At 30.9% G+C, this 17,239-nt stretch overlaps 2 protein-coding genes across 2 annotated transcripts; both read left to right on the top strand.

Moving 5' to 3' along the window:
- The first annotated feature begins 386 nt into the window (after positions 1–386).
- Positions 387–4,596, top strand: LOC111425949 (chondroadherin-like). The gene is made up of 2 exons (XM_023060238.2): positions 387–562; positions 2,967–4,596. Exons 1-2 carry the CDS (start codon positions 548–550, stop codon positions 4,464–4,466), a joined length of 1,515 nt encoding a protein of 504 aa, XP_022916006.2. The 5' UTR covers positions 387–547; the 3' UTR covers positions 4,467–4,596.
- A 4,386-nt stretch (positions 4,597–8,982) lies between these two features.
- LOC111425952 (epidermal growth factor-like protein slowdown) lies at positions 8,983–15,859 on the top strand. Its single transcript, XM_023060242.2, has 7 exons — positions 8,983–9,254; positions 14,631–14,756; positions 14,814–14,932; positions 14,986–15,204; positions 15,253–15,323; positions 15,384–15,485; positions 15,538–15,859. Exons 1-7 carry the CDS (start codon positions 9,055–9,057, stop codon positions 15,649–15,651), a joined length of 951 nt encoding a protein of 316 aa, XP_022916010.2. The 5' UTR covers positions 8,983–9,054; the 3' UTR covers positions 15,652–15,859.
- Positions 15,860–17,239: the final 1,380 nt, after the last annotated feature.

Below are 17,239 nucleotides of genomic sequence, written 5' to 3' on the forward strand. Positions count from 1 at the left end.
AAAACCCTTCATATTGAGTAAAAAAATTTAATTATTTTCAAATAAACATAAATATATCAAATAAAACTATGTTATTTTTATAGACACGTGTATAAAATCCCTGTATATAACGTGCAGTCTATAACAAATACGAACTCTCTCATCTGCATTAATTACACCTAGTTGAATCACTTATTACTTGTGATTCTCAGTAGTTTATCGATGTTGAACGAGCTTAAACGCGTGCTTAAACGAGCTTCTAAAGAAAAGAAACCAACACTTAAATTTTAAATAATTAAATAAATCAACATTTCTGTTTATTATGTCTGTACATTTCTGATGTAAGAAACGGAATGATTCCATCGAGTGCGTGTTATGCGTCGTTCCTTTTCTAGGAAATCAACATCCCCGATTCAAATAAACAAGCTCGTATGGAGTTCATCAGTCAGTGTGGTTTCGGTAATGCGCGGCGACAAAGCTAACAACTGATTTTGCTGTTGATCCAAAAAGTTTAAACTTCAAAGTGGGACGTAATTATTTTATTTATCGTCTCGGTTAAAATCTCAAGATGAATTCGAATAAAGTAAGTAAAAAAAGCCTTTTATTCATAATTAATTATTACAATCAAGATTGTTTTTTTAGAAATATTTGAATTATTAAAACAAATGATTTAATTTTTTTTTTAATTTTATTTAATTTACATTACTGCAGTTTTGTAAATAATAATGCAAATCGAATGTTTATTTCGGAGAATTTTATTAAGAGTGTGAACTTTGTTATCACGACGAACGGTAACCTAAATATCAAAAGTGAACTTAGGTCATCTGTGTGATGATAATAAAAAGAACTAATTATAAATATCAATAAAAATTTTATTGTTTCTGTATTTTAATTAAAGGAAACATTAAAATTAAACTTATTTTTTCTTTATATTAAAAGAGCACTAAAATAATTTTATTATTCATACTTCATTATCAACTCATGTTCATTTCTATCATTTTTTCCGTGCTATAACAACATAAATACGCAACGGAGTTTTCCGGTGTACAACTACTTAGTGATAAGCTATATATGAACATTATTACCAAGTACGTCTTTGTCATATAATGATTAATACGAGATTAAATTTATTTCTTTGTTCCGTTTTATAAATTTTATAACATTTATGATTACAGTGCAAATACTGTTTATAATTTAATATCGGCGAGTGGTACAATACTAACCTTAGATTTTCAGTCAATCACACACTGATTTTAAAATATATAGTATTGTCGCAATAAATACGCAATTTCGTTTAGTATTAACTCTGTTATTATCATGTTTACAATAAATAAATTACAAGCCATAATCAACTCACGGAAAATAATTATAAATAATAAAGTTGTTTGATTATGTCTCTATGAAGAGTTTAATGCAAACTCAGCAAAATTATTACTTGTATAATTTGGTGCTAAATAAGAATTAATTTTGATGTCTAATTAAGTTTTGCCATTCGAATTTAGTGAGAATTGCAGTTGGTTAACTTATTAGACAAAAATTGAAATTGTTTACTATTAGAAGTCTGCAGATCGCGATATTTGACCTATATTAGAAACATCGTACGTCCACCACTCACCATTATTTATACGTCACTATGAGTAACAAACAGAGTAAGAAGCTGAAGAACATATGAAAACAAATAAAGCAGCATCGATATGGAACCTGTGGTATTACACTTCTTCACTTTCTTCTTCCAGCACTACTCTATGAACTTTAGCATGGTTTACAATACGACACCATTCCGATCTGTCGTCCTTCATCACATCATCCTTCCATCATTTCTTTGGCCTTTCTCATCGTCTCTTTGTACCTGTAGTATCTATTCTACAATTCTCTTCACTTCTCTATCTCCCTAAATCCTTTTACATGTCCCAGCCATGATATTCTTTGTGATTTTATGTGTCGTACTGTGTCTACATCATCCATGAGCTGGCCTAATTCGTGGTTCATTTTTATTCTGCACATTCCAGTACATTTTGTATCGATCCATATGTCTGAATTAATGTTGATGTACTAACTTCTTCACCTTCTTCTTCCGGCACTACTGTCCTCTATGAACTTTAGCTTGCTTCACAATACGATGCCATTCCGATCTGTCGTCCTTCATCACATCATCCTTCTATCATTTCTTTGGCCTTTCTCATCGCCTCTTTGTACCTGTAGTGTCTATTTTACAATTCTCTTCACTTCTCTATCTCCCTAAATCCTTTTTACATGTCCTAGTCATGATATTCTTCGTGATTTTATGTGTCGTACTGTGTCTACACCATCCACGAGCTGGCCTAATTCGTGGTTCATTTTTATTCTGCACATTCCAGTACATCTTGTATTGATCCATATGTCGGGCGCAAGATCTATCTTTAAAAAAACTCTTAATTTGTTTCTATCTCCTGTCGACATGGTTCATGCTTCGCATCCATGTGTTGTTCATTTTCTCGAGTTTCGATTGTCTTTAGGCTATATTACACGTAGTAATTCTTTACAACATTTGAATTAGCAGATATTGAACTCTATGAACATGACAGTTATCCAAGGTTATCCAAATATAGTTAATAATTTTTAATTGATTTTCAAAGAGTTTCAACAATATGTAAGGATTTGTGCTGATTTCTACTACTTTTTCGGAGACAGTATTTGTCCTTCACTACAAGCTGTGTTGAGCCGATAAAGTAACCTAACAAGTGTTGGTCATGTATGCATCAATAGATACAAAGATGTTTGTCAGAAATAAAATCATTTACCCAAATTTATTTTATTAAAATTTCAAAAATTAAATCAAATTTCATAAGTTCATACTTTGGGAATTTGGTCAGATATAAATTTTAAATTAATCCAACTTCGATCATGCGAAATTGGTGATTCGTTACAACTTCAATTCGACTTGCGTTTTGTTATCTAACTTAATATCAGAATAGATTTTTTACTAACTACTTTTTTTTCTTTTTCAGTTATTACTATGTATCGTTGCGCTGAGTATACAAACATATGCCTCCGCTTACGCTTACGGTTCTTTATACCAATCGAGTAATATGAAATGTTCATATGGAGAACGTGGTTCTTTAACAGCTACATGTGAAAACGCAACGTCAAATTTCTTCAAATCAACCCCATATCGTTTCGACAGTTTAGACGAGACGTTGATTTGCAAAAATTGCGATTTAGGAAATGTACCTTCGAATGCCTTCGATATCACAAACAACCAAATTGCAACCTTAATACTACAAAGAAGTAACATTCTAGGACTTTCTAATGCTGCTTTTATGGGTTTGATCCAGCTAAAAGTACTCGATTTATCGTATAATTCGATTCCAAGTATTGCCCCCGGTGTATTTAAAGGAATAAAAAATGTGATAAGCTTAGATTTGTCGCATAATAATTTGGGGATGTTATTAAAAAATGGGTTTTCCGAACTTGGTAATTTAACAACCATGCATTTGAATGATAATTTGATTAAATCGATAGATTCGGGGTCGTTTGAAAAATTAGGCCATTTAAAGCATTTAGATTTAACAAATAATTACGTTAAAGAAATTACGGATTCTTTCGTTGGAGTACCAAACCTTGAACATTTGATGTTAAGAAATAATTCTTTAACGGCATTGCAACCAGATCAAATCAATATGACGAGCTTAATATCGTTGGATTTATCTCAAAATAAAATTCAAAATTTGACAGCATACGTTTTTTCATCGTTAAAGAATTTGGAACAATTAAATTTATCGAGAAACGGATTAGAAAACATCGAAAATGGTGCTTTTAAAGGACTTAGTAAGCTCGAATATTTAGATTTAGAAAATAACAATATTCATACACTTCAATATGCCACTTTTATTAGATTACACAATCTTAGGGAGTTACATATGCCTTACAATAAATTATACGTATTAAAGCTGGGCCTTTTTTCACCAATGCCCGAGTTAAGATATCTCAACGTTTCTCATAATAACATTCACGGCATCGCCAAAGGAAACGTAATGAAATTATACCATCTCCACACGTTAGATATATCTTACAACGACATAACTGAACTTGATTATAAAGATTTATTTGATCACGCCCAAAGATTAGTGTACATTACGGTTGACAATAACAATCTTCCATGTTATGTAGTTGAAGAAATGATCGATTATTTTAACGACGATGGAGTAATGTTTAGTATAGACGACACATCAAGTTTAAAACAATCTTGTAATAAAACTTTAACAAAAGATATTAGTTTAGAAAAGGAAATGGTTAAAATTGAAAAACTTGCAATGCCAGAACCACCACAAACATCCGGCAATATCTACGTCATTTACGTGTTGTTATGTCTTTTAACGATTATCGTTTGCTTCATGGGTTACATTCAATTAAAAATTTATAAGGAGACAATTGGAAGGAAAACCAACGATATCGCCGAAGTGAATTTAATTTCTTCTGGAGGACATGCAAATCATGACGATTATTAAAACGTATATCGAAAAAGAAATAGACATATAGTGATTTTGTGAAACTCTATGTGCCATTACGACTGTTACAGGGATCTTTATGTAAAATTTAATAAAAAAAATTATTTTTAATAAAAAAATTTAATCTTTATTACCAGTATTATTCTTTTAAGTCATCTTAAACGATGCATTTTAGATAAATTTAACTTTAACATTTTCTATATGGCAGTGATTATTGGTGTTATCTTAACGAGTTTAACCCTTGACCTAAGCTTGATATTTCAGTGAGACAAATAGAATTTATCAATATTTTTATTCTCGAGTTGGAATATTACTGTTATCAGTTATTGTAAAAATAAATTAAGAAATCGTAACAAAAAATATCATATTTAAAAAATTATTAACTTAATTACATTATGGACAAAACTTCACTTTTAAACATGCAATATAATTTATAAATATTTCGGCGACGGGCTGAACTTTATTATAATAAAAGGGAGAAATAAAGAAAACTCAAAAAGTCAAAACGAAGATACCAAAGCAAAATATAACATAGAATACTTAAAAGGAAAAAAATGCGTAAGAAAGAAAATCAAATTAACCTTATGGTGTCATGATGTTCAACCTTTTCCTTTATTCTTACCTGTGTTATTTATTATTAATTTTTTTATTTGTGCCATCTCTCTTTCTGGATGATTCTTTTATGTTCTCCTCCCAGAATTTACGATTTATTCTACTAGGTCTTCTAGGTGCCTAGTCTTCTCAGGTGCCCATATCACTGAAGTTGTTTTTTTCTATTATTTGTACTATGGGATTCTGTTCTAGTTTTGCACTGATACTTTGTTTTTCACCTTATCACGTCTCGTTCTTCCTACCACCAGTCATTGCTACTTCATTTCTGACGCAATTAATTGGACCGATGGTAATTTGTTATTGTAAATGATTAGGTTCCGTACAAAACAGAAAGTTTTGAGAAAAATGTGTGAAGAATTACAAGAAAATGTACTATCTGATGTACTTGTTACCTACTAAGAAAACAAAGAACAATTCCAGAGTAATCAGATAAAATTATTCCTAACATTGTTAAGGACACTTGGTACAACTAACTTAAAGAAGTTTCGTCATGTACAAACATCTCAAACTATCCAAGTAATTGGATTCACAATTTATAAATGTATTGATTAAATAAAGAATATATGTACGTGTATGACTGGATGGGTATTTTAGGGGGAAGGATTTGGAGGTGAACGTAGACAAAAAGAAGTTGATGAAGTTTTGTAAGATGTGCCGATCAGATACTGCAAGTGAGTGTTTGGGGTTGGTTAGGGTGGAGAACACATTTAGAGAAGAAATGAAGGTGAGGGTGGAAAGAAGTGCGCATTGTAAAATCTTGGGGAGTGTCGTAGAGAGATTGGGGCAGGAAAGGATCGTCATGAGCAACGAGAAGAGAAGGGATACTACAGAAGTGTGGGGTACTCAACAGAAGAAGTGAACAACAAAAGAGAGGAGGGGATTGAGATGTGGAGACAACTGGAGTAGTGGGATAGGGATGTGGGAATACCGAAGTACTTGTCGGCGGTGGGGAATGAAGAGGTGGCCAGATTTATATGTGGTAACGATAAGAGGGCCAATAGATATTGGATGGAGGATGAGGAGAGGGTTGTAGACTGTGTGGGGAGGGCTGAGAATCTTTAATCTACCTCCTGTTAGACTGTGATGAGTTGAGAGAGGAGGTGATTCACAGGCAGGTTCTGGGCGACAGGCGCGGTGGAGGAGATGGATAGAAGAGGTCCTGGCAGCAAGGAGACGTAGGGAGACACTGGGAGGTTGAGGAACCGTGTTAGGTTGGGTTGAAAAAAAAAGAAGAAAATGGTTGCCCAGATGATAAAGGGACGAAGATAAGCAATCAAAGTGCGTTACAGATCCAAAAGAGCTGTGTTATCTCCATGGACAAGACGATCCAAGATCCGGAAAAATATTGAATGATATAATGCAAATAATTGGAGAGAAAATGATGATACTTTCAGGTTTCTTTTAGATATAAATGCGGTAACAATATCAGCAGATCAGATATTGAGAAGCATGAGAGGTAGACAGAAAAGAAGATTTTTAAATTATTTCATAATCACAAAACGATGACAACAATACGAGGTTGTGACCGGAGAGAGACTGGCAGAAACAGAATGAGATGTACAAAAGGAAGAAAGCAAAAATCAAAAGAACAGATAAATAGAAAGAGAAGGAACGAAATAGTGTAATATTCTCCATGCAAACACTCTTATGAATGTCCAAGTAGGCAATTTAGATTAGAAAAAAGAAATTGATCAGCACATAATATATAAGATTAGAAATTACGATTATAAATTATCATTGCGTTACGGGAAGGATTACCATGTGTAACATAAGCAACCTTATTGCAGGAAAATCCAGCTACATTCAAAAACATATTTGTTATATATATGGATTCTCAGACAAACGTATAATAATTCATAACGACAACACGTTGATAGAAAATAATTTGTTGCTGTGGAATAAGCCAAAATTTCTTAGAATTAACTGATTTGTTTTTCCTGGCGTATCTAGACTTATCGTTTTTGCCAATCATAATTGCAACATTATTGGAGTCTTCGTTTTAATAAGGGTATCAAATTCTAACTCTACTAACTACTCTACTCTACTAAAATATTATTTAGTATTGTAAAAATTATATAATTTACTATTTTAATTTGCAAATGATGATAAGATACTTTGCAAAAAATGTAATGTGAAAAGTATAGTACTACATAGTTTGTTTAGTTTGTTATAGATTAAAGACGACGGCGTTTGGGGTCAAAATAAATCCAAATAAGACACAACAACTGATAAATTATTGGCATGGTCAGGCTTTCATCACAGGATATATTGCATCGATAGTATTTAATGTTATTTTTCCTATCAACACGTTATCACACGGAAATACTCTATGTAAGGACACAATGTAACACAAAAAAAATGATTTTTATTTCCTGATTAATAGATTTATCAGCAAAATAAAAATTAATTGAAGGTTTTTGTCCAAATCCGTGGTTGAGAAATATTTAAAAAAATGTTTTCTTTTCTCTTTGTGGCTAAAGTGGAAGGATCTTTCGGTTAGGAGCAAGTGGAACGGTAGAAGCACGTTTTTGACCTTGTTCCATGTAACGTTACGTGACGTTCCTGAACCAGGCAGTAGCAGTAGCAGCAGCAGGTGGCGTTTTCTCGTCCTATCGATCGACCCGGTGCCCTAAAATCCCGTCCCTTAAAACTTTTCATTCATATAAAAGCTCAATTCAAACTACACTCCAATTTAATTCAAAAACCACACTTGTACATTCATATATGAATTTAAATTCAAATATTTAAATAAATGTCATTTCAATGAAAATATAGATTTTTTTATATAGGTGTTTATTTAAGTATATAAATTTAGATAAATTAGAGAAAATAATATAATACAATAAGAACATTTTAAAAACGAAGTTATTTTAAATGTTATAATATATATTATTTCCTAATAAGATTTAAATTTGATTTATTAAGGTGACTCCATCTACAATTTTTTGCTTGTACTAAACTATTATTGATATTTGGGTTGCCTAAGTAATGACATTTATATTATTGTATTTATACATTAATAATGAAGAGTTAGATACTATACAATATGAACTTCCATCACCATCAACCTCTTCACGTCCTAACAACTTTGAGGGCTAAACTTTGATTATTGCAAAATAATATTAAATTATCAAAAAAGTTGCTTGGGTTGCATATAACACCGATATTTATTTTAAATTTTATTATTTTTTAACAACATAAACAAAAATTTTTTTATATCAACAAAAATACTTTGTTTGAATACTAATTTCCAATTCAAATAAGATCTTTCTAGAAATAATGAATAATTTTTAATTTTCAATCAACATGATTATGGAAATTTATGCATCACAATGAACCGAATTAATGTAAATAAACATTGCTGCGCCAAGAGAAAGGTTCCGAATCCCAATAACTAATAATAAGGAGTGTGTTTTTAACCTTCCCTGTCATTTACACTTCCCACATGCTTTGTCAAGAACAAATACACCACATTTAAAATAAATTGAATAATGAGGAAATCCATTTAAATTATAAATTAAAATAACCCAGCCCAAAACGATTAATATGTTAATGTGAACATTGCTAACAAAAGGGTGAAATTCCGTTTGGCTTCTTTATAGGAGTTGGAAAATAGCTGATGATTTTAAAAGGTTAAAGTCGTGGTTGTAGAAATTGAGATGTAGATATGACAAAAATGTGTAAAGACGAAGTTAAAATGTGTCTAAAAGTGGTAACAAAGGGATTGGATAAATTTATTAGCGAAAGTGAGAACGTTGTCACTTGCCCCATTCTCATGCCAATTACTCATTATCGTTTTTTTTCTTTATTTCTTTCTTTATCGCGTCCTCTCCTCCTGCTACCTCGCAAGGCTGCCGTGCAGTCTCTGTGGGAACTTGTTGCCTCTCCTGTTTCCCTTCACTCTACTCTCTCAATTCGTCTCATTCCACGTGCAAACTTCGCCCGCGACAGACCCTCAAAAGAAACAAGAACAACAATGCTTCGTCGACTCACATTATACATAGTCTTTTTTATTTTTTCTTATTTTTTTCAACCCTCAATATCAGCTTTATTGTTTCCAAAAAAATTTAACTCTACTTTAAATCAACGATTTATTTCTGCAGATGATTCTGGATTAGTTGAAAAATTTGATGAGCTTCCACCGGAAGTTGATGTTAGAAAGGATGTACGACCAGGGTAAGTGTTAATTTTGTATTATTTTTAATACCTATTTTTTGTGTTTAATTTTTTTTTGTGGTAATTCTTTCGTTGTTCATACGGTTTATTGCCGTCCCTCGCGGTGCAAGGACCTTTATCTTCGATCTTGTGCCGAAGGTGCAGCGATACCGATCGGTTGTTAAACCTAAAAAAAAAAACGTTTAAAAACATTTTGACATCGAAGCTCGCTACCGCTTAATTTATCTTCATATCGTCTTCTGTATGATATAAATGTTGTTTGATTAATGTTTCGGTGGCAAAAGTCATCAATCACAAGAAACCAACTGATTTAATTTACACATGTAGATGTATTTTATATATTTCCATTCATCGGCGAGATAAATCCGATTTACTCAACAACATGTTAATTAATAATTTATATTTACACAGTGTTTTAATCGTTATCTACAGAAAAACCGCTGATTTTTATTTAAACTGGCAATTATTTTAATCGTTTAGATTATAAATTACAAATAAATAATTAGCGTGTCTTTTATTGATTAATATAAAAGCTGTAAATGTAAACATTTATTATTAAAGTTTAAATCAATCCGTGGATCATAAAATGATGACTTCAACATTCATAAATAACACATTCATAAAGAATACATTCGTGCAGAAACCCGAGTTAAATCTTTTTTAACAAGTAGAATACGGATCGAGCAATTAATGGTCCCAAAAAGTACATCTCGTAATAAAACGAAAGAAAGGATTGGAGAATAAAATTGAAATATTGTCCAGCCATTAACGATGATGAGTAATATCTCTGAGCTTAATTTACGATGCAAAGTTAAAAGGCTGTGAGACGACATAACTCGAACGAGAAAAATATTTCTTTATGTTATAGTTTATTTACTGTCTGGACGTCTTGTCTGTATTGACAAGAGATCAATACATAGGGTACGTGTTTACACAATGTTATTTGTATTAGAAAAAAATATTAAATACATCGATATTTCAATACTGGTTTATTTATCGTTAGTGTTAGTATGAAATAATTCATTCTCCATGATATAGATAACTTTATTTATAAATTTGTATGGTAATATAGATTGATAAAACACAACACAAGTCTTGATGCATGGATTTTAACATTGACTGTACTTCAACTAGACATTCGAATGTCTAAATTAATGGTTGCGTTATTTCACATAATAGATGGTAGCTTGAACGCGGCATTGAATACAGTTAGATTATCAATAGAACTGGCATCTAAAACCACACGTAGTAAGTACACCGGTTAATTCACAGTATGGTACTCAGCCAGTGGGTTACGCCACAATTCATACGGGATCACATATGCTAATTTAAATACCGACACTGACCCATTTATAAGATTCGTTGATAGATATTGTATACACATTTCTAACGTGATTGATATGGAATTCTAATGAACATTTTGTATTTGACATATCAAAAATTTTGTTACACTAGCACTAGTAAAAGGCTATCGCGATTGAATACCAACCTTGTTTGTTTTTAGAATGCGATTGGTGACAGCTTTATTAAAAGATAGGACTGAATAAATGTAAGGTTTGTTATCGTTGATTCTACAAGAAGTAAAAATTTGTATTTGTGTTATACTTGCACCATAATCTGGGAATACGATTGATTTTCCACCCTAAATTTGGCCAAGATTGCTTACAAGAATGATATTAATTATTATCTGCCTTAACTTACTTTACCTATGCAGATTTAAAAAATTTTTGACTTGGCAGCGTCGATGTCTCTCACTATAATAAAAGAGTATAAACCTCATCAATGAAAAAATGTGTTAGATGAAACCAGAAAATTTAACCCAAAAACATTACCAAAATAAGTAAATGATTTGGATGGTGCAAGAATACAAAACGATGTTACTTATATTGCAAAATATTATCTTCCACTTCTTCTTTCTTCAAACGGGAAGACGAAATTTGCATCATAAACGATGAGAGGTTGATTTATTGTGCTGCAATTACCACGGGTACCCATTACTACATAGAATATCTTACCTACATTGCTACATAAAATCATTTTTCAAAGATGTGCCATAAATGAGTTATTAATTTATATTGGTACTAAAAATAAATCAATTTGCCATTTATTAAAAGTGCTATTGAAACACTGAACTAAAGAACATTTTTCAAACTTGTCTAAATTGTCTGTACTTTACCACTAGAGGTACGGAAAGAGTTACATCAAATTATTTTGTAATGTGAAATCCGATAATGCGCAATGGATGCTATATTTGAATATAATCCTGTCGCATTAATTACAAAAAGGACCGTTTGCATAACACATGAAAATGATCTACTAATTAGATACGTTATTGAAAACCCCAGCTTGATTTTGACGTCATTTCCAAAAAGAAATGCCAAATATAGACAAGAAAACAACAATTAACACTTTTACATTATCCGCTCCCGCTTTTCCTGAAATTTCCTGATATAGCTCACTGACATTATCCAAATTATCTGGGCAAAAATCAAGATGTTTGTTCAAAAAGTGTACCTTCAGTCTCATTAAACATTCTAACTGTTGAACCGTTCGCGTCCCCAGGATTTTGGTAACTGTAGAAGTTACACTTTTTGTTACTCAAGAACTTGGAACCGTGACAACCTAACCTATTACTATCGTTTGTAATTCAAAGTTGGTTCTAAACCTCAATAAAAACGTTTCTTTTCAATATTTCCTCTGACAGTTGAGAAAATATCTCGCACATATACTTAAATATCTCACATACTGTTTTTGTAGTCCTAATTTTATGTGTCGAGGTGGCAGCAAAATGTTTTTCGGGTGCACGAGGTTCTTTTTTCATTCCTTGTCCTATAGTCTATTCACATCAAATCATGGGTATTTTGTAAAGCCATTTTGCAGTATATTAAAAAACATTGCAATGTTAGAAAAATTGGGAAAATGTCTTCTTTCTTTGCCTATACATGAATGAAAGTTCCTGCTGCTAATAAATTCTTCTCCTTGAGCCTGGAATCAAGTAATTAAGCTTTCTCCTTTGTTAAGTCCAAAACCAAAACATTAAGTTCGGCTTGAGTAAACAATTTTCTATGTATTGAAATTCACTTTCAGTAGAAACTGCCTCTGATACAGAGAAACAAAAATATTTGCTACCTTACCCCATTATTTCTACACATAATTTAAAAGTAGAGCTATTTAGCTTTAATTTAAGATATAAACCATTTCCATACTCCCAAAAATAAAGAAGTGGTGATTTTTTTAAATTTTCGTTATTTCTCACACACCCCAAATTAACAGGTTTTCCTATAACATTTTTTTCCGAAAAATATTTGCTATCTTACCCCATTATTTCTACAAATAATTTAAAAATAGAGCTTTTTAGCTTTAATTTAAGATATAAACCATTTCCATACTCCCAAAAATAAAGTAGTGGTGATTTTTTTAAATTTTCATTTTTTCTGACAAGCCAAATTAACAGGTTTTCCCATAACATTTTTTTGAAAAATTTTTGTAGCTTACCCCATTACTTCTACACATAGTCTAAAAATAGAGCTTTTTAGCTTTAATTTATCCATATCATCTGGTGGTTTACAGACAGGAAGATGTTGACCATGTTCTATTGGTCGAATGGATTTCTATTTTCTTGATTTGTATGTTAGTTTGAATTGTTGATATGGTTACTTGGCTCATTCCATAATATTAGAACATCAAATCTAAATCCTGCTTTATTACATACTTTATGCGATGCCCAAAACTTATCTTAATCATAAAGTTCAATTCCAAAGTATTATACATTTTTGAAGAAGCTGTGTTATCATCAGCAAAATATGATGAACTGATGAAAAATTAAAGTGGGGAATCCATGATTTTTTAAAACAAGTCAGCACAAACGCTTGAAACACGTAAATATCATTTTGTTAGAAATAAAGTGACAGAAAGATTAATGGAATGGATCTTTCTACAATTGAATAATTGGCTGACATGTTTACAAAGCTTTTAGTTAAAATTAAATTGGACACATTGTAGTCAATTCAGAAAGGGTGTAGTTGAGATGTTTAAATCACTTTTTATATATGGAATCAGTGTGTTTTAAATCAGTAGTTGTAACGAGTTGTAATGTTGAACTTAAAAATAAGGTGTTAATTAATAACCTTTTAAATAGTCGAAGAAATCTAGAGAATGATAAACTGGAAGTAAAGATAATGAATAAAACCGTGCTTTAAAATGAAAAAAATCAGAGACAATGATAAATTGAAAAGTTAAGTTCTTTTACATGTTTTATGTTTAGCGTACCACGTGTTGTCGTTTTTTTGCATTAACACTATCACGTCCAGCAACACTAACGTGATGCCATTAGAAAGCTGTTCGTTATCTAGGTAGAGATTTTTTGTGAACCTTGCAAACGTCAAAGTGTTAATAATAACACCTACATTACCTATCTATTACCACGTACAGCACAACTGCTACAACTGACATTTTCTTTTGTGGATACTTGCAAAAAAGATAGATATAGTGTGTAAGGTAATACTACAAACAACGATATATGTATGTACTTACTCCACAGAATTATAGATTCTTAGAAATCATACATTCCGCATTTCTCTTTTGAGATTCAAAAAAAAATTAACACAGACAATTATAAGAGGTTTTCTTAACGCCTATATGTTTATAAATAAAAGTGACGGTCTCTTAAGTATTTTACAATAAGAAATAATAACGGTCGAGTGAGATTGAAAGTAATCGCCGGTGCCGACAGCGAAGGAAATAAAATTAATTATCTCTCGGTAGTCGAAACGAGACACGCAGCGTGTGCTTTTTGCCGGGGTTTTATCAACTATATTTAAACCTTTTTTTGGGACCAATGACGACGAATTAATTAACATGTAAATTTAACTTGATTTACTTTATTTTTTTAATTAAGAAACAATCCTTATAAAGAAAACCAGTATCGAGCTCTAATGAATTTATTGAAGAAATACTCCAATTTATCACTAAATTACTGATAATTTTTTCATATAAGGTTAAAAATTTTTATTTACATAAACTAAAAAAAATTTAAGAAAAGTGGGTTGCAATAAACCTTATACATCATATTATTCGAAAGACCTTCAATAAAAAAATGTAATTTTAAACGAACCACAAGTGCAAATGAAGGAAGTTACAAGTAAAAATATTTGAGGACACTACCATAACTCAGACAGGTTTTTATGTAAACTACAAAGAGGATAATATCTCATAAAGTTTCTCACGCGACTCAGAAGACTTCTTTTTTTACTACTTTTCGAACACCGTACCAAAGACATTGACATTTTCCAACTAACATATTTATTGCTTCACGTTTCAATACTATTCAAGTCCACGTTTTCAATTTTAAATAATTTATTGTCAATTTTATTTCAGAAAACATATGTGCGCAGTTCATAAAGATTCTAGTTATCCAACAAAAACTAAACAAGTGTATTGTAAACCTACATTAAAAACTTACAGAGAAAAATGTTTTTACAATCAAATTTGTACCAGTGTGAGGTAAAATCATAAAAATTAATCTAATTGAAAAGAGTTTTTATGTACAAAAATTTTTAGGGTAGTTTATGAGCGAGCATACAGAGATGTTGTAACAACAAAACATTCAAAACAACTTACGTATGAATGTTGTCATGGGTGGACGCGGGCGAATGATACTTTGCAGGATTGTGATATACGTAAGGCACAAAAATAAAATGTTATTAATTTTTATTATTAATGGTTTTTATAGCTATTTGTGACGTAACATGTGAAAATGGTGGAATATGTGTAAAACCAAATAAATGTCATTGCACTCAAGGATTCACTGGAAGAATTTGTGAAAATGACTTGAATGAATGTGAAGATAAACCATGCGATCAAATTTGTCATAACACTCATGGAAGTTTTCGGTGCGAATGTAGAGAAGGTTTTCAGTTGAAAGAAGACGGAGAATCCTGTATTAAAAATGGTAAAAAAAATCCTCAAACATTTTTTTTAATAAATAGAGTTATTTTAGTTAAGGAAGAAACGGAAATCGAAGGATCTGAATTAGAAAGTTATGAGAATAGGATATTAAACGTGGAGAAGGTTTTAAAATAATACAAATATTTTTTGAACGATTTAAGAATGAAATAATTTAATTTATAGATTGTCCAAGAAATAAATCCGGATGAAATAAAAAATCTAAAAGAAAATTATAAACATGTACAGAAACAATTAAAACATATAGATGACAAATTTAATCAAATCGTAAAATTTTTTGTCTATAACAAATTCTTTTTATTAAATTAATTTTTTTTAGGGTCAGTACAAACACGATATGCACAAATTTAAAAATATGTTAATTCGTTTATTGAAGCGGACCGAAAAGATTGAGGAACATATGAAAAAATTGGAACGTCCCAAATCAACATAGATTTAAACGTTTGAGAAGTATTTAAATGTTTCGCCATTAAGCCATAAGAAATAAATGTGATAAAATTGGATGTAAATAAGCTTAAGAGATGACCATTTACTTAAAACATACAAAAAACCTACCTATTTTATATTTTAATTAAGTATTTATATATTTTTATGTGATTTGTAATAAATTACTAAATATCAAATATAATAATTAGTTAATATATACTCTGTATATCATCATCTTGAACCAATCTTTAGTGTTTGTAAAAAATCTGTAGCGTGAACAACTATCTTTGTTAACCTCCATCGCCAATATCTCCCTTATCTTTAGAGATAGCCAAAAACTAAATAAACCACTGAAATCTTTTCTTTTCCCAACCTATTTGGTCCTATGGATATAATTCGAATCAAAAAATCAAGCACGTCGCGAGAGAGACCTCAAAATTATCAAATTTCAAACTGAATTTCAAAAAATTGTTTTTCAATTCAAAAAAAAGTCAAAAAAACCTGCGTTTTAGAATCATTTAGTTGATGTTCCTTAACTTTTTTATGTAATAGGAGCAAATTCTCAAAAACTAATGATGATTGCCCTAATCATTTCTTAACCTTTGTTTAAAACACGGACAAAAGTTTAAGATCTCATAAAACCTATAGGAAATTTTCCATTCTACTTGTTTGCACAAGCATTTCAAGTTTTTAACTTTCCATTTCCAACCTCAATAAATTCCCTTCCTTATTAAGATATTCATTGGCGTTTCTGTCATTTGAGAACCATGAACATCCATCATAGGTACTATACCAAGGAGTACTTAGTATACTTTACTATCTATGTTGTATCTTTATTGGAAATTTGTTTAGGATACTGCCATTGAAGATTTTGTCACTGCAAATACACCATTGGAGTAACTGCTATTTGAGATTTTTGGAAATCCGTTGTAGATTCCATCATTAGATATTTATTAGACTATCTTCATATAAAATTTATTGATATTGTAAATGGATATCTTATAATTGCAAATACTGACACAAAACCCATTGGCGTTACTGCCATTAAAAATTCATTGGACTATCTTTGAAACCATCTTAGATACTGGCATAAGGCACAGATTGCAATTGAAGTTTCAGCGGACTATCTTTGTGGAAAATTCATTTCAAAGCTTGTGACTGAAGTTACTCAAAAGAGATCAATTGAAGAAGATTCAGTCAAGGCACATTGCAGATTCATTGGAGTATCTTAATTAGAAGTTTACTTAAGATACTGCCTTTGGAAATTTATCGTTGAAGACACTACTATGGGATATGCATAAAGTTATTGGCATTTGATATTTTTATGTACTTAGATATCCATTGTAGTAAACTCATCAAAAATTCCTTGATACTGCAAATGGATATCTTGTCAGTACAGATGTTAACATAGAAATATTGAAAAATATTGATTTGATTGTCATTAAAGAATATTTATTGGAAATATTGCCTTAAGAGATCTGTTAGAACATTTTTAATGGAAAATAATATTGCGATTGAAAATTTAGCAACTGCAAATACTATCATTAGACACCTATTAAGAAGGACAAGGCTACCATTAAAGAAACTTCATTGGA

Source organism: Onthophagus taurus, chromosome 2 (assembly GCF_036711975.1).
Source record: "Onthophagus taurus isolate NC chromosome 2, IU_Otau_3.0, whole genome shotgun sequence".
Classification (NCBI taxonomy): domain Eukaryota; kingdom Metazoa; phylum Arthropoda; class Insecta; order Coleoptera; family Scarabaeidae; genus Onthophagus; species Onthophagus taurus.